This window comes from Scedosporium apiospermum (genome assembly GCF_000732125.1).
Source record: "Scedosporium apiospermum strain IHEM 14462 chromosome Unknown SEQ_SAPIO_0090, whole genome shotgun sequence".
NCBI classification, from domain to species: Eukaryota; Fungi; Ascomycota; class Sordariomycetes; order Microascales; family Microascaceae; genus Scedosporium; species Scedosporium apiospermum.
This window is the reverse complement of record NW_015971791.1, coordinates 47,297-73,106: the sequence shown is the minus strand read 5'-3', so window position 1 is coordinate 73,106 and position 25,810 is coordinate 47,297. Positions and strand designations below refer to the sequence as shown.

Below are 25,810 nucleotides of genomic sequence, written 5' to 3'. Positions count from 1 at the left end.
CATAGGTACCCAGTCCAAAGCGAGGGCAAGTCGGCTTTGGGCGACAGTCAAGGGCAGGGTAGGTACGGAGGAACAATGCACAAGTACACTGAAAAGTACACTCCAAAGTACACTCTAAGGTACACTCCAAAGTACACTGCTGTGTACAAAGTATAGTTTGTGTATGGTAGTGCAGTGTAGTGGGGTGTACTAATACTGCCTAGCGCTCTCGTCTACTTCGTACAAAGTAACATCAATTCCAGTATTGATGGACAAAGTGGCGTACGTATACAGTAAGAAATTAGCGATGGATACAGGTGGAGAAGGTCAGGAGCGTTGCGATGGTGCAGAGGCAAAGGCGTAACTAAGTACCTTTATGGCCTAGCCGTCTCCAGAGTAAACTTAGTCCAAGCCAAAAAGGCACGTTCGATTCGTGCATCTCCAAGTACACAGTGGATGTGTGGAACGACTTGTACGATGTAAGCCGAGCTGATCTTGCGAAGTCAAGAACCGCCACATTACAACACTGACAATGGAATGGATCATTGATCAATATGCTTTGTCTTTGTGCTTGGGGTCGGTCGATGACTCCATAGTGCACAAGGTACTTCGAACTTCCTAGTTTACTAATGTTCCTGCTTTCAACTTGACCCACGTACACTAAACTATGGTCCCTGCTGCGGAGAGCCTCAGCAGCTTCGGGGAGGGAAAAAGGAAGGAAAAAGAAGAAGAGAAAAAAAATTGAGAACGGCACGGGGGTGAAGGACGGATACAAACGGCTGCCGCACCAAATATTGATACCCGCTGGCTCCGAGTGACGTTCTCAACCATCGATATTATCGAGGATACTGCGAGTACCTGCACTAGTTGGCCGTCGTTGTCAGCATGGCCAGCCGGGAAGGCATTTGAACGCCAATAGAGTCCTGGCAAACGACCCTGGTGATGATGCAAGTTGGGATGGTGGGATGGGTATCTTCCTTCCAAGACCACGAGAATTCCGCAAGGGGTCTGGTAGGGCAGCACGCCGTTTGCGGCACTTGCCACGCAATAAAGAGATGATCCTCTCGCGCTCCTTCGACTGGGAGTCGCGTCGCACCTTCATGTCAAACGGAAAGCAGATCCATCCACTTGGGAAGCACAAAGCCCCCAACAAACATGCACACGCGGAACACGGTCAGGATTGTCCGACGAATATAAGTTTATCTGGCAATGATGATGACATCCTGGCCGTGACAGAGCGAGTCCTTGAGAGTGACGGGTAGATGCACTTCCCACGAAGTACATTCGAGTGTTTGAGTGGTGGACCTAGCCCTTTCAACGCGAAATGGCAAACAATCGAGCCATTTGGGGTAATGTTGCCTCTTCCGTCTCATTTATTGCATGGCGACGAAAACGCCTCCGGTCCAAACGCCCGTCTCTCTCGTTTGCACGTGTCGTGTCATGCCGGGGGTGGGGAAAAATACTCGCCAGGGCGATATGCATGGAAGCCTTGGGGTCGCGGACTGAATGCCCTGAGATGGAAGCTCACACATCACAGTGCAAATCAGCGGCGCCTTATTGGGAGGCCGTGGTGGTTTTACCGCCTTCCAAGGAGAAAGGTCAGGTGTGATTAGCTGTTCGGATTAAGCCGAGATCAAATGAGAGAACCGAACTGGGGAGGTTTCAAGTACGAAGTAGTATGACGCAGAACCAAAGCACTGTGGAATATTACGGGTGGTATTGATAGCACTTAATAATATGATCCCGGACCATGACAAAAATAGTGGGCTCTAAATTGGTTCTCGAAAAGCATCACCTGGCATGATAAAGACTTCAAAAATTGTTCTTGTGGATTTGATAGTGAAACTTCAAGTTTAGTACAGAATGCTTAGTGTAAAGGAAAAAAAATCTTTTCTTTTCAGCTCCGCTGCGTAGTTTATATTGCTACTTCGTACTCGTAGATTTGAGCTTGTAATTGATGTTTAGGTAATGTCAATTTGACGATCTCGGAAGTCAACAGTTGGCATCCAGCCAAAGTTCTGAAACAGACCAAGCATGCGGAAATGTTGCTTTGTACAACTAGTAAGAGTATTACACTAATGGAGAATCTTCGATGGTGTGTTCAGTGACAGATCAAAGAAAAGCCTATCCGATTTTTCTGGAGATGCCTTTTGGCGTCATAATTGCTTCGTGCTTCGGTCTTCGTAAACTTCTTCCAAGGAGGACAGCGGCTGAACACGGGTATCCTGCGGCGGACCTGCTTGGTGGGTCGACACTCGGCAGGGCAAGGAAGGAACAACACCACCTTGAATGTTCTCGAACTCTTTCCTTGTCTCTTTCGCGCACGTGGGTACTTTGGGGGTACCTTTTCGCCTTGCGTCAACAGGACTAGAATTTTGCTAGAACAACGAAGGACGGAGTAGTGTAGGGCCGGGTGGACTCTCCTCGGCACTACAACTGTACCTTTGTACACGGCGCCAGGCTACGGAGTACAATTGGAAGTACTTCGTACACTAGCACAGCACTAAGAGCGCGTCGTTCGTACGCAAGGGGATTTTTGATCTTCGCCGGGGACGATTATGGCACTATTAGTACAATATTACTACACATCCTCGGTACACTACTTCGTACACTGGACCAGATGTGGCCCTGTGCCCCTCTGCAAGAAGCCTTGTGCTGGGGGAGCACGAGCCCTTCTCGGTGTGTATTTTGCATCACAGCCCTGGCAAAACCAAACGACGCAACTTTAATACAAAGTAGACTGATACTTTGTACATGAGCAAAAACCCTACAGTTTGCGGGTGCAAGCAGATGATGCAGTGACAAGGGATCGCTGGTGCAACCGTGCTTGAGGACGAGAAGACGCAGTACCAAGCATTGCCCGTCAATTGATCCTTCCATCAGAATTCGTGCTGTCTTGTTTCTGACCAGCGAACGAACCCCAGCCAACAGACGCAAGCAATGCACTTCGTGGGATCAATAGGAAATCCAGACACCGCCGCCGCTGCGTTTTTCGCCTCGGCTTGGCGTTGCAGCTTTGTGTTCTTCGATCCCAGCCCAGCAGCCCGGTTCTGGAGGATGTCTGGTTGCAGAGACGGGGCCGGTCCGTCGATCGGACACAGTCGCTTAAGGCATTCATCCTATTTCCTCTCTCTCTGCCCTGGGAGCCCATGCTCGTTTGCCTCATCAACTGCCTCTTCCTCGACGCATGTGGCTAGCTTCAGATGCGCAAACCTATCACGGACCAGAGCACGCAGTAGAGGAGAGGTGGTGGAAAAGTTGCCTATTTTTGGGAAGTAGAGAAAGTCGAGATCCGTCGGACAATCTCGCCTCGCGTGGGAGGGAGTAGAAAGCAGAGAAAATCATCATCTTGAAACTGCTATTTAATAATAAAGACCTCAATAGGCTCTTTCATTTAAATGTCTTCTATTTCTTGAGGGGTGATGAGTGCCCGAATCGTGCATGCCACGATGCCGGCAAGTCTGTTTTCAATTCCCTCTCCTTTGGTAATTGGCTAATCTCAGAGCCGGCAGCTGGTCATGCAATTGACTCTGATGGTATTTCCATGAGCACAATGGCCTGGGCAATCAATATAAACTAATCTATCATAGAAAGATAGTTTGCCCCTTACCCATCCTCCCTCTCGCCATCTATTGTGCAAGTTAGGTTTGCAAACGGAGTATGCGTGCGTAAAGGGCGTGGGTTGAATCAATTATCAAGTACACAGGTAATCTACTATGCCGTCGATCACGCAACATCGCTTGATCCGTTCTCTCGTCATGCTTCTCCCGACCCATACATGGACAATTCCTTCGCTCTTCCCAGCCCTCCCAGCCTCCCTTTCGAACCTGAATTGCGGTACAATCACCAAGACCACCAAGTGCTGCATGATTCCACGTTTCACCTTTCGTCCCCGACTATTGGGACAACTGATCGTCGTATGGCCAAGTCCAATGCGACTCGTGCTGCGCAGAGTATCATGATTGCTACTTCGTAGGATATGTACCTACCTGAAAAGGTCTGGACGGTGAAATTCTCCCTCGCATTCTGGCTCTGGATGACCCACAAACAATGGCGAGCGTAGCATTCTTGGCCAAAGCGGATGGTGGAATAGCAGCCGGAATCGGTTGACATTATTTGGGCTTACCAGGGGACAGCGAGGGGTCCCGTGGGGGTCCTCTCCTACCGACCGGAGTGAGTGTGAGTGTGCCAAGCACATCAAGAACAATGGTCGCGCCGACACATTCACTGATGCAGAGGAACCTGTAGAGTTGTACTTCGTACTGTATGTAGTGGGCTAGAGGTTCTGTACTGAGGTTGCAATTGTGTGAGCCTTAGTACTCTGTCATTCAGTATTCATTGTTCCACTACCTATGCACTTCGTAAGGGGGGATGAACCAACTTAAATGCAACATTTGAAGCATTTACCTTCGCGGTTTTGGCGCCCTCCAACTATGTACCGAGTATCCACGACGCGATTCGGGGAGCTACGAAGTCTAAGCAGTTTAGCATCGGAAAGAGGCGTCGACACTTTGTGGGAGTATGTTACTTCGTAGGATTAAGGTACCTCGATCAAGACCTGTACGGAGTACTTGCGGAGCAATTCAGATCCAAGTTCCAAGTCCCGGCCACTCCGGATAGGGCAAACCCGACCTGTGGGGCAAACTGGCTGCAATGCGTCCCCTGCAATTCTGCAATCGTGTCGTGAAGGGTCCGTTCCCTGGTCGACTCCCTGGTCGGCTCCCTGGCTGGTCGTTCGAAGGTGGCGTATTCGAAGAAATTTTCTAGAATCCTTCCCAGAATGGATCCATCCACCAAGAACTCGTCGTTTTGACAGGTCCTCAACTTGATTGATCGTACGAAGGGGATATTTTTTTTTCCTTCGTCTCTCATCATCATCTCATCATCTCTTTTTTTTTTTTTCCTCTTCTTTTTTTTTCTTCCCTCCGCGGGTCATTGGTCATGGGCGGAATTAATTAATGGTTCTCTTACCGCCTCCCTCGTTCTTCGTGTTCTGTCAAGTTCTCCGTGTACATACAACCCTAGTCCATAGCTGTGAACATCTTCTTGCGCTCATCCCTCTCCTTGCGCCCGCACAGGCACCGTTATCTATCCCGACTTTGCGTTGATCCGCGTGCTACAACCACAGGCTATAATGTTCGTACACTCTCCAATGCGTTGCCACGCTTGCCCCACATCAATTGATGGCGTTTCCCATCTAAGTGCAAAAGAAACGAGAGAGGGGAAAAAAAAGGGAACATGAAAGGACGGCCAAAAAGTCATTAGAGATTTACATCACTGGTAAGATCCTGCCCGGCTAGAGACTTGATGTACTGATTATGTACGTATGGTATGCTCAGTTGCGCACAACCACCCCAATGTCCTTACGAAGTAAGTACTTCCGTCACATGTAGAAGGCCCAATTCCATTGTCAATATGCTGGAGGCCGTAGCCTCGGCTGGTTAAAAGCAGAACAGAAAAATCAAGAATTCTTTCAGAAGAGAAAAAGAGTAAAGAAACGAAAAGAAGGAAAGAAACACAAAAGAAGCCGTTCCATGAACCTGGTATAATACAATCCCGACCTTGGTATATCCTCCTTGTACGAAACATCATGTCGCCTTAAAGTAGCAAAAGAACGAGAAAAGAGAAAGGGGGAAAATTGAACTTGGGTATTCGGTCGCCATGTACATGTAGACAGTTGATATGTGTTCGTTGTCATTCGCCGTCATCTGACAAGAGGGGTTTGGGTAGACTTGGTAGATCAATGTTTCGTCGTCGACGGCGGTAATGGCTTTTTGAAGGCTTGTGCTTCCGGCGCCGTGGCAGCAGTTGAGGTGAATAGGTTGTTGCCCGAGAGAGATGAAGACGTATAATTTCGCAGAGCCTTATCAGGCCAAGCTCGGGACGCCGCTGCTACGATGCTATGGGCTCTGGCCACCTGGAGTGAGGTTGGGGAATGAAGGGTTCGAATGCATCAACCATCCTCGAGGGTTTTTTTTTTTTGATAATTTGAGAGGCCGCACTTGATACTCCGAGGATGTGGCGGGGACAAGCCGACGGTTCTTTAATTCTCTCTCTTCACCAGATGTTCATCCAGGTGTCGCCTCCCCCCTTTGCGATTAATGATGTATGTTCATCCGGAGGATGGACTCTGGGAATCACTCCCAATTATGATCCGGTCATTATCTTTAGAGGCTAAGTTGACCCGGGCCACACGAAGCTAGTGTGATCTCTAGCCGTCATGTCAAAGAGGGGCATTTGGGTGAATGCCTAACATTCTGCGAGGCTGAATTCGTTTCTGAAACCGCTATTGAGGAGAACGGCGGCAATATTTTCGCGATGTGAGGGTAGTTCGTCCGTAGAGTAGGTCTGTAAGGGATCAAGGCCGAGAGCCAGACACATTCCGTTCAAAATCGTGTGTACCCCGCAATCATATCCGTTCGTCTGCTCAGGTGTTGGGTACTTAACAAAACGCCATTCGCTCTCGACGAACAAGTCTCCGAGGACAGCCTTGATCCACCGCTGAACAAGGCCCATCCGAGCCTCACTACCCCTCGGGTTTAGGGAGTCCACATGCGCGATGGTCCTCCGTTTCGGGTGGATAACCATGAGCGTCCAGTGGTTACCCTCGCAGATGGGCATGAGGAGTATCTCCATGTCAAGAAAGTTGTTTTTATTTATGCCGTGGCGTCGAAGTGTGCGCTCTGTTTGCGTAACTCCCTGGTCGCTTAACCGTTTGTAGAAGAAAGATCCGAGAACTAAACACTTGCGGGTTTGCGCCTTGACATCAGTCACACCCGCCGCCTCGTTGATGAATTTATCGAGCCAAAGAAGGCTGCCGTTGACCACGGAGTCGTTGAGCCAAACCGTTGGCGGCACGAGACGTGCAAAGTCGTGCTGGAGCAGCTCTGCTTCGAGAGATTTTGCAACGGCACCCCGAGAATGTTTGGAATAGGAATCGTGTACCCGCGCAGACCAATCGGGTGATAACTGAGGGAACAATGGACAGTTCGGTGCTCGTAGGCGACCCTGTCTACGTGCCTCCTCCTCGGCGCGAAGCCGTTGGGCAAGTTCGTGCTCCTCCCGTAGGCGCTGTTCTTCCGCTCGACGACGCTCTTCCTGTTCTGCGCGCTGCCTCTCGAGCTCTTTCTTGCGCTCCTCTTCTTCTCGCTCCTGACGTTGTCGGTCGGAAACAAGATCCGAGACCTTCAACTCCCCCAACGACTCAACTACGTCAACTACGTTAGGGAGGTCATCCGCCAGTGTTTCTGGAGGGTGAGTCTGGTCCTCGGGGTTGGCCTGGCACCAACTAAAGCAGCTGAGTAAGTCCTTGGGATCAGGCGCCGGGGTTCCAATAGACCGTGCAGATTTGTCTTTGCCACTTCGCCAGAGAAAGGCGAGTGCCTCCTGAGAGGATGCCAGGACGACCTTGTCGGGTTCGCCAGGATCACCGCCGTTAAATTGAGCATTTGCTGCCCGGTAGAGTTGACATTCCAGGGGAGATAAATAGGGTTTGGAAGACTTGCGAATCTTCTTCTGACTCTCTTGGTAGAGGCGGATCCTTGTCCGCTGGTCTATCAACGGCCGAGGTGCGGCAGCTTCTTTTCTTTTTTGGTTGTTTATTTGTGGCATAGGCCTAACCATGGCCGGGCTAGCCTCCCTCCCGAAGTCGGTTTGGGTTCTAACATCAAACGTTCGTCGGGGAAGGACTTGGTAGCGCTTCCCAATTCTCCGGGCCCGTTCTGTGATCAACTGTACCCTCGTCTTGGTCAATAGCCGAGACCGTATCGCTTCGTCTGATGGCGGATTTTGCTGGGGGGGCCGGGCCTGATTGCGTGGCAGTTGCTCTTCGCTCTCTTTCGATGCGTCGCCGATCTCGGTCTTGATGTCGACGTCTTTCTCTTCACCCTCCTCTTCCTCCATAGGGAAGCTTCCCGGTAATGTGATCGTGGTTGGTGTGATTGGCGGGGCGGGAGATTCGGGGTCGGCGATTTGCGGGATCGGACTAGGGGTAGCAGCTGTAGTCGTCGGCGTTTCTCGAGGTGCACTCGGCACCAGTCGATACAAGCTTGGCATAAGCCTATTGTTGGCGAGGGCATCTAGATCCTTCAGCACCACTTCCATCGTTGTGTCGGGAAAAGATTGAGGAGATATAGTCTCGTGGCATATATCACTAAGCTTTGATAAAAAGCTTCTGAGGAAGCGGAATTCTCTCTGCGCCGTCCTGCTGAATAGCTCTGGTAGGATGTTGGTTGTTGGTGTGGGTTGAGCCGTCTTGATAGACAGGACGAAAGTAGTATAGAGCCTGGGCAAGACGGATTCCGCCTTCTTAATCGCGCGGCAGAGGAGCAGTCGCCTCTCAGAGTAGGATATGCCATCGAGGGGGGGAGCCTTCTCGTCGTTGTACACGAGTGATTGGAGGTAGGGGAGGAAGCTATCTCCAGCAATGAAGGTTGTTGTAGGGGTCTTAGGCCCCTCTGAGCCATTAAAGCTATGGTCGACATCGCTGTAAATGGAGGATAGAAGGTCAAGGAGCTCACAAATTCCATCTCCAAGAGGGGCTAGGTCTTTTGGTGAGGTCCACACCTGCTTAGCGTTTTTAGGGGTCAAGGCAACCTCATCCGGCTTGCCCGAGGTGGCCAGTTGGTCACAGTCAGTGAGAGGTTCATCTGCAGTAGGTTCATCTGGAGCAGACTCGTCAGGCATGGGTTCTTCCACCGACGGTTCTTTTGGACTAGGTTCATCTCCCGTCGGTGCGTCTGGCGTAGGGCCATCTGGCGAGGGATCATCTTCGCCAGAAAGTTTTCTTCTCTTAGGTTGCGGGATTCTAGTTTCATCGTCGTGAGGACGGCGCTCAAAGAGAGATCGGATTCGCCGTGTAGCTGATACAGATTAGCAACAGATGAAAGGGTGCGACATGATATGGGGCCTCCCCTTCACGTACCGATGGCAGCAATTTGGCCAGGCAACTGACGGGTGCCCTCCAAATGTGCAAGAATGGTCGTCATCGTACTGGGCTTGGCGGCGGCTTTCACTGCGGTCTGCATGCCTTGTTCCACTTGTCCCTCAGGTGGATCCACGTTGCCAGCATGTGACAGAGCTTCCACACTTTCGGTTCCTAGGCTGCTGCCTTTTTCTTCCCACTGAAACTCTTCTTCGTTATTCTGTCTTCGGTGTTTGCGGCCTCTGGGTTGTTTTCCGCCCAAAGGCTCGTCACCAATACCGGCGTTCTCAGAAAAGAGAATGATCGTAGGGGGCCTAACCACCAAGGGTAGCCTATCCCGTCTAGGCGGGGGTGCGGGTGCAATTATCGTAATTACCGGTTCCGTCGTCGCCACGTGTGCGGGAGAGGGGGACCCAAGAGGGGATATAAGGCGAACTTGAGGGGTATCGATGAGAACGGCTTTTTTCTTGAGTCTGGGTAAGACCGCTTGAGCGGAAGGCTTCTTCAGCGCGGGACGCAAGTTGCTAGGGACGGCAGGCTTCGGTTCTGAATGAAGAAGAGAGGCGCGAGCGCGTCTATGATGATGCTTTTTCACTCTTCTGAGTCTTGGATGACGACTTTGCGCTAGATACACGAGACGCTTCCCGTAAAGCGCCGGCTTCTTCTTGAAAAAGAGGTGCGCTTGGCGTTCAAGATGCTTGCCGAACCGAGCGCTTACCAATTTCCAGTTGTGATGGATCCTTACGATAGGATCAACAAATCTCTGCGCACTTTCCACAGCAAGCTCGTCGGTGGAACGGTGATGCGGCTCGGAAGAATATGCCTCCACATCCACTCCACGGTTTGTATACCTGAAAGCAGCGGTTTTGGGAATGGAGGTCTGTCCGTAACGATTCGGGGCTCGGAACTGTTTCTTCCAAGACTTGGAGGTTGACGATCCTTCTACTTCTGTACCGTGCGTATCGGGTCTTCGGTCAGGGGAGCCTTCGATGTCCGCATAAAACGGCGGCTTCGGCTCGAGGCGTGATCTTCCTGGAAGAGGCTCCATGCTTAGTTTTCGTCCTAGCATACAGGACCAGACTTGCTGATAAAAGAGAAACGATATTGGGGGCAGAAATAGGGTTAATGTAGGAATAAAGAAAGATGGTGATCGGGAAGAGGTTGTGGGTTCGATAAATGACGGATGACTCTGCGGTAAGAGCTGAGAAGGGAGGAGGAACGGATGGTGTACAGACGGATTGCGAACTGGTAATAGGAAACTGGGAATGATGATTTGAATGGGGGGCGGAAGGGGATAAGGAAAAGGGTCAATTACAGGTTCTTTATTCACACAATAGAGCTCAATAACAATCCCCAAACGCGATGGGAATTTGCGCAGGAAGGCATTAGGGACTACATGAGTAGCGCTCGCCTGGCGTGGTGCGCGCCTGCCGTTTTGCACACAAGAGTTTCGATTCGGACCTCGCACTTCAGATTCGACACACCAAAATCAAAATTATCTCTCTTTAATCCCAACAAATGGCTCGCACAGACTGACACGGTCGATACTATTCGCTTCGATGAGGTACGACAAACGGGTATACGTTTTCGAACGAGGGTATAGATGAAGTTGTCGTGATGAAAGATTGATTTTTTGGTGGAGAGCTTCAACCAACTCTGGAGCAAGTTGGGAGAGCAGCTTTAGGTCGTGGTCGACAAGTCGTCTTGGCTTACATAATAGAATACAACTCTGACTTGGATTTGAGCGATCACAATGCAAATTGCCCAGAGTACGAAGCAGCGGAAGATGAATACGTACTTGTGTACACAGGTACCTCTATGCACACAGGTAATTAGTTCGCAATTAAATACACCGAAGAAGCGAATGTTCAACACCTCCGTCGTCGAACTTGCGACAACTTTTAGATACTTCACGTTTCGACATTCAACATGTGCAGTAGCCAGGTCATTCTTGCCCATGAACTATATTGTAGTTTGCTGATAGCTTCATAATCGGAAACAAGAGTTTATTGATATCGAGAAGTCATAATACACAAGAAATCAAAACCAACAATTCCAAAAGGTGGCGCTAACAATCCATACTGCCCATGCCATTGCTCTTTCAACCTCGGCCAGATGAGAAGTGTCAATTTGCTTCTACAATTGCGCCGTGATGTCACCCAGCGTCTTGGTGCTGAAGGCTCCAAAATACTCATCCAGCGCATCCGCCGTACCAGTACCCTCAACCAAGCTGGTCACCAGGCTTACATAACCATCTGGCCGGATAACCACGACACCTCCACGCTCCTCGTCCAATCCCATCTTCGCGTGGGCGGCGGCCTTGGCGGACGGGACTCGCCTGTCCCATCGGTCGTCAGCGTAGATGTGGTCTCGGTATCGAGCCAGCACGCCAGGTACGTCCCTTACAATCTCAACGTCGCTCCTCCTGCTAGCAAAGATGGTGCAGAAAGTGTAGAGGCGGCTGTGGGGGTTGTGCTTTTCATGGTGTGTGACGGTCGCTTCATCGGCCCTCCTGTAGGCCGTGAAGAAGGAGGTTTTTCGCTCAAGGGCGCGGGCAAAGTCCCGTAGCGCGGTTTGAGTCTTGGAGGGGTTGCCAGCGAAGACGAGAATGCGGAACGAACCGTTGAAGGGGACGGCATGCTCAAGATGGATGACATTAGCATCCACAACCCTTGTAACGTCCGCGTTGATCATAAGACGGCCGGTCCGTAGCTTCGTCCCCGCAGGGTGGATAAGAGTTGACTTGGCAGGGTGGGATGGCGACCAGTTCAGCACATTGGGCCCGTACGCAACACCGTAGCCGCTCGTAAATTCGCAGCTCTCCTTGAAAGTCTTGACGAATTCATTGTCGTCGGCAGATTGATCCTCCGTTCGCGAGGCCATTTCCACCTCCTTGGCTTGGGGAATCCTCTGAGAAAACAGCTTGGCGTATTTGTTATCGAACGAGAGCAGGGTCTCGGCGACTTCTTTCCGTTCCGGTTCGTAGGTATTGAGGATATCCCTGGAAGCGAAACCTTGCTCCACGTGGTGGATTTTCCAAGCGAGATTCACAGCGTCCAGGAACGCCGTGTTCATTCCCTGTCCAGCCTTGGGCTATAAGACAAAAAAAAAAAAAAAAAGATTAGCAATCTTAGGCGACAAAAATACTGGCGACGGAGAGAGAAGGACTTACGCTGTGGGTGTGGCAGGCATCGCCGCCCAAGAAAACGCGGTTGTCAAGGGTGTACCGATCCGAAATACCCTGTCCGATGGGGTAAACCGAATACCAAACAACTGACTCCCACTCAATGGAATAGGGTTGAAGGATTTTTTTCGCTGAAGCCTGCACTTCTTCGGCAGTGGCTGTCTTGCGCGGGTTCCAGTCGGGCTCCGATGAAGACGCGATCTGGATGTATAGACGAACCATGTTGTCTTCTCGGGGGATAATCATGATCGAGCCATGATGGCTGTGGATTGTGCATTTCATCTAAGCACAATGCGTGTCAGATACGAACGCTAAGAGAATGTCGTGCGCGGGATTCACGGTGCTTCTTACCTTAATGTCGGGGAAGTCAGTCTTGACAACTCCGTCCATCACTCCCCAGACGTGCTCGATAGGGTCCTTGTGCCTGACCGCAATCCCAAGTTGCTCTCGAATGAAAGATCGAGCGCCCTCACCACCAAAGAGGTACTTAGCCCGGACCGTCTCTCGAGCGAGGCCATCGACATGCTCCAAGCGCACTTCCACGGGGTACTCGGAATTGCTCTTCGCATCGGATGTGAATCCCTTTATCGTCCAGGGTCGCTGGATTTCGACACCATTCTCGCGCAAGTCATCGATGAAAACCGTCTCAATTCGGCCTTGGTGGATAAGGGCGGTGAATGGATAACGCGCATCGATAAAGTCGGGGCAGCTAGCCCAAGTACCGGTTCGGATGATGCCATCCTTATTCTTGGGAGGATCCCAGAAGGCGACCTCGTAGACTTTGGCGGGCTTGAATTTCATGAGTGGCTGCTTCAGGCCCATGTTCCGGAGCAGGTCGAGGGATCTCGGCTGGATTCCGTCGGCCCTTCCGGTCGGTGTGGGCTCCGGGCGATTGTCAATGTGCTTAATTTTATAGCCCCATCGTGCGAGGGAGGTGGAGAGCATGAGTCCGACAGGACCAGCTCCGACAATGACTACAGAATAGCGAAATTAGCAACCGAGAGTTCAGTTGATTCGCCGCGTCAAGAGTGAGAGCAGAAACTGTCACCTACCAATGTCATAGTACCCTTCTGGTGCGGAGGCCATGTTTGATCGCGGGTACTGCTTATTCAAAAAGGGATGGATGTGCCAGAATATGAAGGAAAAGGGTTAATTACAGGAGGGAGATGGTTATAGAGCTGGCATGGACAGGAAAAGAAGAGTGGTTCTAAACATCTAAAGGAAAAAAACCTCGAGGGAGATGCGCGCACGGCGTTAATATAATAACTTCCACCTCGGGCTTGTGGGAACTGCCTAACAGCCGCCAGTTTCCATGCGCAGAGCAAGGAGCATCAGAAGCTGCGGAGTAGGCCCAATGTGGGCGGCATAGAAACTCGGGAAGGTCGCATTCCAGCTACACCAAGACCAGAGTAGCTGGCCGCGACGGCAACCGAATAACAAGCGCGAGATCCACCGGCTGGGCGACCAGGGAGTCAGGGACAGTGAAGGTCACGAGAGGGGAAAGTTCTGGCCGAGCATACTGCCAGAATCGATTCACTCAAGGTGGAGCAACCAGCGCAGAGCCGCTAGGTTAAACCGAGCCAAAGGGCGACAGGAAAGTGAGAGCCGACCAATATGCCCGGCGATGGCGGGGGGGCGAGACTGCGAGAGTATGGGCCACGCCATGTTGGACCCTGCCTTTTCCCCCATTAGCGCTCGGGTAGTGGAATCGGCACAGATTATCGGTTAATGGAGTCGGGAGTCTTTCTCCTTGTGGGGCCGGACACGCCAGCCAATGAACCTTGGACAATTCATTTCATCCTGGCAAAAGCGCATCAATTGATCCCATGTGGGGTGTGGGGTTGCCAGTCTACGGAGCACACAGTCCTTGCTTTGCCAGGCTCAAAACCCTTGCATGGGTTGCAGCCCACTGCACCTCCGTCGGTCGCTGGGGTGGCGTAAATGGGACCATATTGCATGCGAAGAATGAAACGTCGTTGATTATACACTCAAGTGATCCCGAACATTTCCATTGTCCATCGTCCATTGTCCAATGTCGAACTAAGCTTTTGTTCCTTCAATGCAATGTCTGAGTGACTTTACCTTTGTACAGCGATTAGTCATGCAGCCAAGCTCGAGAGCTTTCTTTTTTTCTCTTCGTCTTTTTTTGTCCAAGCTCTCTTTGCCAGCTCTCACCAACTCTCATTATTCCAAGCTCTCTTCAATTACTCGCATTGGATCGAATATGACCTTGCCAATTGCCATCGCCAGTTTCTCCCGCTTGCCCACCTGATCTGGGGATATGGCGGACTGTGCGCCAGTCCGTCGCTAGGAATGGTTTCATGAGACCTCCAAGAGCTACAACACCATCCTGGTTTTCAAATCCACCCGCAGAGCACGGCGGCATAAGCCGTTCGCTCAAAACCCTCCTGGGCACCAACACCTCGCGAAGGATCGTTCAGGATTCCGCTGTTTTGGTGCTCCTACGGCTCTTTGGAGGTCGCTCACTAACGGAGTTGGTCCCTCCTATGATAATACACCCATAATTCGCGGAGCCCTGGGGACGCAGCGACTTTCTGGCATTGGGCAGAGAGAGAGCTGCTATTAGCATCTCCTGGTCCTCAAGGCGGTTGAGGAAACCAATGGTGCCTGCCAATAGCCTTCCTGCAAAGCCTGGCTCAACCAACCAGTTGATTCGACTCTCGACTCTGCAGAATCGTTGAATACTTCGATATGTCGGCATTGGGGAAGTTGAGCCTACTAAGCATCTTGTTACACACATCTACCGACGGCATCTCGACAATGACTCGTGTTCTATTGCTCCCGGTTCCTTCCCTCACAACATGTTACAAAGGATAGAGGGTCAAGGGAACCTCATCCAGCTCTTATACATATGTGCATGGCATAGAGTCCTGCAGCCCCCCCTCTGTTGGTTCCCAAATGGCTCACCAGGGGCCAAGATTCGTTTAGGATTGCTTACACCAATATACGAGGTAAACTCCTGGAAACGCAAGACAGAATGTTCCGCGACGTGATCCTGAGGCTGCTTTCCACAACGGGTGCTGTATAATCTAAGGAAACACCATCGCAGGGTAGTTGAGATGCTGGACATGAGTCAATCATGATTAGCCTTCGTCTTTTTTCCCATAAAGTCCACTTTGACCTTCTCCTTTGAGCTTCATACCCTCTGTCAGGTCCATTGAACCTTTCTTCACTTGCAGCCATCTCCCAAAAACCAGACAGTCTCTCTGACCTAAAGCAGCAAAATCTCGATCATAATTCCCCTTCTTTTGAGGGTTTCTTCTTCCAATTTTCTTTATTCCCCGTTTCTTTTTCTGTAGCCTTCCTTCCCCTTATTCCATCCCATCACATCGTCTAGGGACAGCGGCAAGTCCACAAAGCAGAGTAACATACAATGGCAGATGACAAGAAGCCTAGCCATGGCTATGGAACGGCCGAAGGGTATCATATCCCAAACGAGGACTTACTCGACCCTATTCGGGGGGACTTCGTCACCGTTTCTCCGCGAGCTACGCCTCAATCATCGTCACCTCAGCGGCACCCGCTCCTACAACGTGTGCAGATCCGGAACGGCGCTCTTGCCGAAGGAGGAAGACAGTTGAAGGGGCATACGAGAAAGTATAGATCTCCCCTTTTTCTACATTACTTAGATGTCCTTCCAGGCTCTCGTTAGCTTACATTCTTTTAGGTTCAGCCTCCCTCGAGTCTCCAACCAGCCTGCTATATCTCATCCTGAGCCCCAATTCCGGAACTCCGAGCGAGCTAGTCCATTCGGCGACTTGGGGGGAACCGCCCACGACTCAACTGCCGCCCCCCGAGGTTTGGCTGTAGAGCCCCATCCACGCCACTATGCTGCTGAAGAAGTACCCCAAAAGGCCCAGGCCCCTTTCCGAACCCCCGCGTTCGCCTACACTGAAAGGCCGTCCCCCTTGTCGCTGGGAAATGTTTCCTCTGACAGGCGAACCACTCTCGCCGAAAGAAGGCATCAAGTCCCACCCCACAGTCTTGGCACAGGCGGTGAAAGAAGCCTCGGAGCGCATACGCGGTACAACGACGTCGATGAGTCTCTGGCTGAGGGCACAAGGGCCCAAAGACCCGGTCCTCAGAGGACGGATTACGTCTAGGATTCCGAATCCGTGTACTCTGAGGAAAGGGACTCGACGGCCTTGGTTAGCCCATTGAGAGTCCCACGTTCCGAGAAAGAATTCTGTCGGGATGCCCACGGATGTCCTGTTCTCCAGGGTTACTGCGAGTGGATGCTCTCTCCGCGAGGTGGAGATACCCAGGAATCGTCCCGCGCTCCTGGTCAGCCCAGCCCCCCTTCTACGCAGGATGTTGCTAGATCTTCAGAGAATGCTAGTACCGCGGTCATGGAATCGCACAAAGTAACATTGTACTCTCCGCTGACGCCATTTTTCGCCGATCAGAGTCACCCGACATCCAAGAAGGGGGAGAAGGTCATGTTCGGCCAAAATGGATGGCTTGAGCGAACCGGGGAAACTCCAGAGAAGAAAAGAGATGTACAAAAGAGGAGTATTTTCGAGATTGTGAAGAAAATCGCGAAGGAAATGGTTAGTTTACCGCTTGGATCATTCACCTCACCTCTTCCTACTGAATTGTTCGTGTTCGGTGCTCGCTTGGACTGACATCGGGACCTACCAGACAACCTCAAATTCTAGGTTTCATGGAGTGAGCGGGCAAAAAAAGCCAAGTCACAACATCGTAATCTCCCTCGATCCTCGGGAACAAAGTCTGCTTTATTGCGAACTCGAGTTCTATCTCAGCTGCGCTATGCATGGTTACATCACAGTCCAGCTCAACAATGGTCGCCTTGACGTCGCCAAGCTGAAAAAAATTTCCGATGCTTGGACCCAGAAAGGGCGACCTAAGGTGGTAGGCTTTCGCTTTGATTTGGAAACTCAAATCGAGCTCATCCGTCTCCATATTCACGAGTTCCGGTTTTACGGACAACGCCAAAACAGCCAAGCCGAAATCAGCGGACTCCTTCATACGATGAAGGTCAACGCTAGGGCTATGGGTGTCCGCACTTACTGCCAGCCAGATGTGGTGATTGCCAAACAGCTCGTTGAGGCTCAATCTTTCTTTGACCTTCTCGGCGTTCCCGAAGTCCAGCATATCGCTCTACAGCACGTGGCGCAATTTTTCAAAGTCATCGTCGAGAGGGAGCAGCACAAGGCCAACCGTCCGGGAAATGACGAGAGCCTAGCTGTTCCCGATATAGTCAACGCCCAGTGGGAGGGTCCTTCGAAGGAAATCTCGAAAAGTCGCCGGTAATCAGAGAGGACCTAGGCTACGGGAGAATAGCCGCTCCATGGTACCCTTAGCTAGCCATCGGAAGGCTAGGTGTGGCGGGCGTTTATCTGATGCAGACTCTGCCCAAGACGTTTTTTTTCTCTTCCCTTCTTCGTTTCCCCCCCTTAGAAGCCAATCTCCTTCACGCGTTTGGCTGCTGTGTTTTACACGTCCCAAGGAGGGTATCTCACCCTTCGATCACTCAAGGCATCTAAACACACACGCACACACGTCTATCTACTAGGGGACCATCCGGGGACTAGACAGGCCAAAATCATAATAAAATCGGACCTTTCGGCCCCTATTAAAAGGAGAATAAAATGTGAAGCTGAAGACTAATCCGAGCAAGCGGAAGATGGTAAACAGCAATCCACTTCAAACCTAACCTCTCTTCCTTGCCTTTCCCAACTAGTCCATAACTGCTACGTGAGCCATCATCTATCAAGATATCGGAAGTGTGGTCGCTAGTGCGGGCTGATTTCTTTAATGCTGGCCCCTGTGGGCAACGGCTTTGGTTTGTACTTATGTAGATCTGTTGACCCAGGGAGCAAGCCGAGCATGCCTCCGTTGAGTATCATTTGCCTCAAAGTTTGGAGCTGAGAATCATCACCTGAAGAGCTTAACTGGAACCAAATGGATCAATATCACCAGGCGTCTGAAGCAGAAGGCAGTAATAAGCGGGATGGCCACTATACCCAGGGTTGACGGTAAGGGGCCCATTGTAAACCCAACCTACCTAATAATGACAATAATTGACCACACCCATAACTGTGGCTTGCCTCTTGTGACTGCAACGGTTAGATAGCAAGAGTGGACATGGTGCCTTTGTAATGGGAACTCCATTCCCGCAAGACCTTAATGTTATCCCTTGGCCGCACTTCGACTCAAATTGTTCGATGTTGATTCTGCCCCACTATGATGACAAAGTCGACGCTACAAAGTACAACTCCGGCATGGTGGCACAGGTGGTACAATTCTGACCTTGGCTTTACTTCGTAGGCGGGGTCAGAGTCCAAGTCTGGGTGCGTGCTAAACTAGCCACTGCCGCCACTCATCTCATTGATTGATGCTATCATTGTTGCTTTGCTTGCTGCGGAACCCCCCGACTTCAAAGCTCCCCGGAACCTGGAACAAACCCATTGGCGCCTTGGAGCATCTCAGCACCACAGCTCTATTGTGTCCATGGCACACACTTGCCGATATATTGAGAGCTCACTTGTTCTCTCCTCGGCCACCCTCCCTTACTTGTTAATCACAGAAAACTTCTGCTTCTACCATCATACTTCCACTGCCGCGCACGACACATCTCTATCGCGCGGCCATGACGGCAAATCTAGCGCTCAACTTTGTTACATTCAACCAGGACCATAGCTGCCTGGCAGTCGGTAAGATGACCCTGACTCTCGCGCTTTCCCTTTACCCTCGACTTTTATTCGGAGCTACTTCTAATGACATGGATTTCCGATCATCGTAGGTACATCGAAAGGCTTCCGAATCTTTCATACCGATCCGTTTTCAAAAATATTCAGCAGTGACGATGGAAACATTGCCATCATCGAGATGCTCTTTTCCACGTCACTCGTGGCTTTGATACTATCCCCGAGGCACTTGATAATACAAAATACAAAGGTTGGGGACTATCTGCTCAGTTGTTTGGTCTACCTCGCTCTCAAGGTGTAACGGCTTCGCTAACTCCCACTTAGAGGTCATCGGTAATCTGCGAGCTCACCTTTCCTTCCGCCGTCCTTGCCGTACGTCTGAATCGCAAACGGCTAGCCGTCGTCCTCGAAGATGAAATATACCTCTACGATATCTCAAACATGTCGCTTCTTTACACAATTCCCACCTCACCTAATCCGACTGCGATCTGCTCCTTGTCTCCGTCCTCTCAGAACTGCTATCTTGCCTACCCTTTACCGAAACCCCGAGAAGACACGGGGGATAAAAGGCCATCTCATGCGCCACCACTATCTACATATATTCCGCCTACTTCGGGCGAAGTTCTTGTCTTCGATACACTAACGCTGAAAGCCGTAAACGTCATCGAGGCTCACAAGTCTCCATTGTGTTGCGTGTCCCTCAACAGTGAAGGAACCCTGTTGGCAACAGCAAGCGAAATGGGGACCATCATACGCGTATTTTCAGTTCCCAAGGGCCAGAAATTGTACCAATTCCGCCGTGGAACGTATCCATCCACAATCTATAGCATGTCCTTCAACCCCACTTCCACTCTTCTCTGCGTTTCCTCGGTGTCAGATACTGTCCACATTTTCCGCTTGGCCAACGCTACAACTTCCAGCTCTTCCTCAGCGGCCTTGCACGCCGTCTCAGGTGCTTTGGAATCATCAACATCGTCGAGGAATGACCGATGGTCCCGACCACGCAGCCATGATGGCTCTGGAGACTCGCCAACGGGCAGTGCAGCTGGCTCCCCTGTCAGTGACGCGGCAGATATTCCAGCCCCCACTAGCGGAAGAGGCGGCTCGTCGGGAGGGGCGACGAGGAGGCAGAGCGGTTCCTTTAGCAGCATCTTGCGGAGGTCTTCCCAGATTATGGGCCGCAGTGTAGCAGGTGTTGTTGGCTCATATCTTCCGCAAACCGTCACAGAAATGTGGGAACCTCAGAGGGACTTTGCCTACATCAAGTTGCCAAAGTCTTCGGCTAGCTCTTCTACGCATTCGCGGGCAACCACGTCTACGACGCAGCCGGCTCCAACCGGGCCCCTGCGAAGCGTTGTGGCCATGAGAAGCAATAGCCCCGAGGTGATGGTTATCACCAGCGATGGTGGCTTTTACGTGTTCGAGATAGATATGGAAACCGGCGGAGAAGGGCGTCTCACCATGAAGTTCTCGTACGTTTCTTTTTACCCCTGCCGCTTCTAATACTCACTTGCTAATTTAAACCAGCGTCCTCGATGGCGATGACAAACTCGACACCCTATCATACGGGTCGTAGTATTTAATGAAGACTTTATTCGCGGTCTCGACAGACAGGGGAAACAGGGTGATACGGTTTGGTTACGGAGTTGCCACCCGGAGTTTCATTTATAATGGCTTTTTTTTTTTCCTTTCCTTTTTGAAGGGTACGGGGTTCGGTTGACAACTCCAATTTATGAGAGACGGTAGGCTTGACTTCATCTGCTCATCTAGTTAATACTACCCACTTGTCCTCGGTGTTGTCCGCGAATGTTTCCTTCTCGACAGCCACAGTGGCGTACATGCAACCCTCCGTAAGACGAAAGACCAATTCTCATCTACGATGCATAGAGGCAGTTAGTCACATGTAGCGTGAGTCGTATGGTAAAATGAGGTGTACGCTAGGCATAGCCCAACACTTCCAGATATATTCAATTAGGCGAAGACGCTCGCGAGAGGAAAGACAATCCTAGCCTCCCTGAAGACGAAAAGAAAGAAAAACGACATGCGCCAGCACTGTACCACTGCGTTGACATAGAAGAAAAGTTGATGAAAGGGGAGCACAACAAACGTAGTCTTATCAACCAATGCCCGTCAAACCCAAAACATAACGTCGTTTCATCAAGATAATCGCATCGTTGTAACCATTCAACATACTTCATGAAAAGAAAAGAAAAAAAAAAAAAGGGAGGGGGGGAAGGGGAGGGGGAATCACTTCAGTCGCCAGATATGGTTGGTCATAACCTCGTACCCATGTGCATCATCGGTTGGCGTAGGGTCGGTTCATGAGTGCGATCTCTCGAGCTATTTCCCCCCATTCCAGTTCACGCTGAAACCCTGAGCCGCCGTCCTTCCGCGACTGCAGTGTCTCCTCCCACTTCAGTAGCTCGTAAGCAAATCGTAGGTGAGGTTGGATAATGACATTGAGTCGGCGTGCCCGCACAAAACAGTAGGCACGGGGAAAGGACAAGTCCAAGGTGCGCATGACCTCAGCAATGCATATTGTAGCGCTTCGGGATACCCCTACTCGGCAATGGACAAGAGTGGCTGTCCCGTTGCGGCGCCCGCGATCTGGGTTTCGGGGTCGATCGTTAGATGTGACGAGATGAGATGGGGAGGGAGTGCTGTGCTCAAGGCCACGATTTGTAACTTACCAATAAACTCAAGGCATCGATCAAATACGTCGGTCAATGGGTCAATTCCATTATCCTGGACACATTCAACCGTATAGAGATTGTCCACTCCCCACTTATCGTGTTCACCATCCTTCCACAAGGCTGTTTCTCCAACGCTGAGGACCTGGCCGATACCGAGGGCCCGGAGGAGGTCAGGGTTGCTTGCATGGCTAAGGTTTCCGAGGTACATGTAGTCGAGAATCCTGCTGGGTAAAGATCCATCTAGTCCAGTAAACCAAGGCGGTTCGGTCTTGATAAGACCGGTTAAGTCAGCCAAACTTAACGATGAGCAGACTGGAGACTCCTGGAGTAGCCGCGCGGCAAGGGTTGAGAGAAGGGCTACATCGGCGGGGTAGGCAAAGAAATTGCGCTTTTTCTCCGTATGCAGCGTCAGCCAGGCATCCGGAACAGGTCGCCCTGTACTATAGCTAAAATAAGCTATGGCCAACATGGTCGATTCGGTATAGCCATCGGCGCAGTGGAGAAGGATCTTCCGCTGCGGCACGTGGACATGTTCCGCATCACTCTCGAAGTCGGCATCCGCCTCTTCATCCTCGTCAAACGCAGACCTCGGCGAAGATATTGGCAATACGCCATGAGCGAGGTGGTAAATCCATTTGCAAGTCTCAAGAATACCGTCGGCCTCGGCGTGAGACCAAGTCGGCGGAAGGATGCTTCCAGATGATGGAAAGTCAAAATGTTTTCGATCTGAAGCTCCGGGGTCGCCCTCAGCAACGGCCCTCAGAGCTCCAGGATTGATATGGCCCAGATCGCTACACTCGATTAGGATGTCGAACTCTTGCTCGTCTTCAGAAGAGGGGTAGGGGGTCGGCCCAACCCAGACATTGTGGGATATCTCGCTCGCCTTCGACATGCAGTACATTTCCGTCCTCTCCTGTACGAAGAAATCGACAATGTTCCCCGTTACGCCGCCTTCGGAGTCAATCGCAACGAACTTGTAATAATTTTCTTCAAACTCGCTAAACGGACATGCGCATATGAAGGTATTGTACTTCGGCAAGGCCTGCCCCGTGGATTCGTGCGCATTTCTCCACCTATGCTGAGCTTCCGCAATACTCCAGCCAACCTTCATGACGGCAGAAATATCCTCTCCGTAGACAATGATATCTGATGTCATCGCTGCCTTTGCGGCCTGGATATGGAAGTTGCGCACGGAGAAACCCTCCCGAGGGTCGACATCGATAAATTCAGCGACAGAACCCGGCTGCATGAATTCGTCTGCGGAAATGGCCCCTTTGAGGCGGGAAATGGTCAGGTCACCATCGGCCTTGACCACTGTGACACCCCGCAGGCACAGGGGCGTGGCGCGGGAAGCATTATGGCGCGTGGTGAAGAATGCTTGCTGTATATGATTCTGTGGGTGGATGCCATGGAACCAAGGAAAGACATTTCCGGGGTCAGGCAAGGGCTGATGCGAAGAGTATTCCAACGATGCCGCAACATCTCCAGCGCTTATAGTGTATAGGGAAAGAGCGCCGGACTCGATACGACTAAATCTATCAGGCGGGAAGAGTAAAGAAGTTTGTGAGGCGGAGGCAGATGAGTTTGGTTCTAGCGATGGCGAGCGTGATCTCTGATCGCCACTGATTTCTACGCTACACTCATCTCTGGTCGTGATAGAGCCGGGTGGGCAATATGGTATATGCTTGTTAGGCACCGTAACGGGGCTTGAAGATGCTGGGTCCGGAGGAGAGGGAGTCCGCCCGTCGAGACTAATGGATGGGGCAACAGAGCTGACTGCGGCGGACGTGGACCGATGCGGGGGAAGTGGTCTTGTGAGAGCAATCGTCGCCATTCTGGACGGCTACACCAGCAGGGTCGGAGGAGAGGAAGCTGGATATCGTAGAAGCCTAAGAACCATAAAAGTGTGAACCACCGAACGACAGTTCAGGTTATCAATATCGACGATATAGAATATGAAGTTTGAGGGATCTCATTAGGCCTATAACGGACGGGAACCAGCGACAATTATCCCATGTGTCGGCAGCTGGATTTCGGATAGCAAAAGCGTGGGCCACGCGAGACCAACAAGAACGTAGAACGTTGAACGTCGAATGTCGGTTGTTCGGCGGCTCACGGGACACGTACGGGGCACGTCGGGTACACTGAATGAAGCGTGAGGGGATGTAGAGGTGTCGACTGGAGCAGTTTGCCATGCACACGAAACACTGTTGACGAAACGGCAAGCAAGATATTGTATGATGATTAAGCCATGGCAGACGACAGAATGGTAAGGACAATACGAAGGAAAAGGGTTGGCCTCTGGCCTCGCGCCTTATCACGAAGGAAGTGATATGGTGCAACTCTTGGTGATGATTGAAGCTCGTTGGTTCAATGTTGCAGTTCGAGCGGGGAAGGTGGATGTAGGAGACCCACACCGCCAGGCTAATAAGTACTCCGTAGTAGTGTCCACCTGTATCTAATACTCCTCACACGACCGAGGTAGGGTACACTACATGTATATTTATACTACCTATTGGCGTACTGAGATACCCAGCATATCGTTTGAGCATGAGTCGATCTTCGTGTATACTACCTCTGTTGCGGACTAAACTAGTACGGTGTCTGGACATACTACATCAATACTACCGCGCAGTCAACTAGCGCCTTTAAATACAGTTGGCGACACTAGTGCCTGTCGTGTACTAGTGCAGTTGCAGTACTTGTATACTCGGACGATATGCCATGAATCTGAACTGTTCCTCATCTACAGTGGGAGCTTGACATGATCACCCAGTCGCTTCTGTGTTGGAAATGAAGTCTAGGCCCCTGATATTGAAATTATGAGCACCCTGCAGGGAGGAAAGCTCCCCCCAATCGAGGTATAGAGAGTGTGAGAATTAATAGGGCTTCCAATATTGTCGCTGGAGTTCTCAATCTTCCATTGATCAATTTGTTGCTCCTGCATCAATTGATCCCTCTCTCCAATGTACTTCCGACTTCCGACTTCGTACCCCAATTGTCCCCACCAGGCACCAGCCAAGATCGGATTACATAAGAACAGCAGGGTCATAGCTTGCATCTTCTGAACACTTCAAATTATCCGACGTCATCGAACAAGATTAGCTTGACGTCGCGCGTCTGGTCTATCATCTAAAACTTGTCCCGACCAGCGACTTGGAAACAATAGCCCTTAATCTTGCTGCCTCCCGTTATTAGTCGAATGGGAACTTCATAATCCAGTTGCTTCGAGTCCGCTCAGATCTGCTTCCGCCGCGGACATGAACTGACACATTTTGTTGGACAAACCGAATTCCCCCATATCTAACTGCCTCCTCCATCGCCGCCCCGACCTTCATCTTCGACCGATGCGGCACACCTATTCTTCCTCGTGCCGACTGGCTCCAGCAGGTCCCCCTCCAGCCGCATACGACGAAAACACACTACCCCCCGTCTTGGCCCGGTTCTTCTATTCATCACACACATCTATCGATGATCTTGACTCCTTGGGCAACCCGAGCCATTCTTTACCTGAAGCTAAACACACCAAGGGCGAACTCCAACCATTTTCGCTGGTGGACAACATTGCTCTTGAAAATGCATGGCTTTCACTTATCAATGGATGCCACCGGCAAGCCCATGTCTCGGCGGAGGAATATCCAGCTCTAGACACCGGCTTAACAAACGCTCACGCCGAGACGCTTTCCCGCATCATTCAGTACCTAGCAACCGTACACCGTGATAAACACGGAGTGAATCCCCGAGCACTCCGAGCAGTGAACCAGGATGTCACAACCTCCGATGCAGCTGCCTCACCATCACAAACCTGCTGTCCCGAACTGTTCGAGGACTTAGATAATGAGCTGCGGGAAGCCTTTTGTCCGCTCCTAAGAAGAAGCCGCCACCAGCTTAGCCTCGATGGCGTCACCCAAAAGGTAATGATGAGCATGACAGCTCTCCAAGACAACCCAGGCTCTCGAACACATCAGAGCACCTCAGCAGGCCACGCGAACCGGGCGCCGCCAAATGATACTAGTGCACAAGGATTCGAATTGAATGGCAGAGATATGCCTGGAGCCAAGGACAATTACCACGCTACGTTGTCCACAGATCAGAGTGCAGATGGCTCTCGTCATTCTGTCAATGTACTGGCCAGCGCACGAGGTATTCTAGCTGATGACGGAATATCAGGAACACCCTTCATGAGGGTCGGCAGCTCTGCATCCTTATCCAGCGGAACCTCTCCCCCAACTCTCAGCCGCAAAGAGCACCCAGCCTGTGGTAGAAACGAGACTGAAACGTCGTCAGCTAGACGTTCTCAACCGGGTTTGGGCCGAGCTGTATCCACGGCCCCTACTGA

General features: G+C 51.2%; 5 protein-coding genes and 1 pseudogene across 5 annotated transcripts; 3 read left to right on the top strand and 3 right to left on the bottom strand.

The window, feature by feature from the left end:
- Positions 1–6,228: 6,228 nt before the first annotated feature.
- Positions 6,229–9,950, bottom strand: SAPIO_CDS3899 (uncharacterized protein; the record flags this gene model as incomplete). The annotated part of the gene is made up of 3 exons (XM_016786581.1): positions 6,229–8,840; positions 8,903–9,448; positions 9,518–9,950. The coding sequence occupies 3 exons, from the start codon at positions 9,948–9,950 to the stop codon at positions 6,229–6,231; spliced, it is 3,591 nt and encodes a 1,196-aa protein (XP_016643557.1).
- A 1,088-nt stretch (positions 9,951–11,038) lies between these two features.
- On the bottom strand, positions 11,039–13,172 carry SAPIO_CDS3898 (FAD binding domain-containing protein; the record flags this gene model as incomplete). Its single annotated transcript, XM_016786580.1, has 4 exons — positions 11,039–11,995; positions 12,075–12,368; positions 12,438–13,060; positions 13,139–13,172. The coding sequence occupies 4 exons, from the start codon at positions 13,170–13,172 to the stop codon at positions 11,039–11,041; spliced, it is 1,908 nt and encodes a 635-aa protein (XP_016643556.1).
- Positions 13,173–15,480: 2,308 nt separating this feature from the next.
- Positions 15,481–16,210, top strand: SAPIO_CDS3897 (uncharacterized protein; the record flags this gene model as incomplete). Its single annotated transcript, XM_016786579.1, has 2 exons — positions 15,481–15,704; positions 15,775–16,210. 2 exons carry the CDS (start codon positions 15,481–15,483, stop codon positions 16,208–16,210), a joined length of 660 nt encoding a protein of 219 aa, XP_016643555.1.
- A 246-nt stretch (positions 16,211–16,456) lies between these two features.
- SAPIO_CDS3896 (uncharacterized protein) lies at positions 16,457–17,381 on the top strand (the record flags this gene model as incomplete). The annotated part of the gene is made up of 2 exons (XM_016786578.1): positions 16,457–16,657; positions 16,902–17,381. 2 exons carry the CDS (start codon positions 16,457–16,459, stop codon positions 17,379–17,381), a joined length of 681 nt encoding a protein of 226 aa, XP_016643554.1.
- A 2,225-nt stretch (positions 17,382–19,606) lies between these two features.
- Positions 19,607–20,354, top strand: SAPIO_CDS3895 (Uncharacterized protein; the record flags this gene model as incomplete). Its single annotated transcript, XM_016786577.1, has 2 exons — positions 19,607–20,250; positions 20,306–20,354. The coding sequence occupies 2 exons, from the start codon at positions 19,607–19,609 to the stop codon at positions 20,352–20,354; spliced, it is 693 nt and encodes a 230-aa protein (XP_016643553.1).
- Positions 20,355–21,337: 983 nt separating this feature from the next.
- SAPIO_CDS3894 lies at positions 21,338–23,305 on the bottom strand (annotated as a pseudogene; the record flags this gene model as incomplete).
- Positions 23,306–25,810: the final 2,505 nt, after the last annotated feature.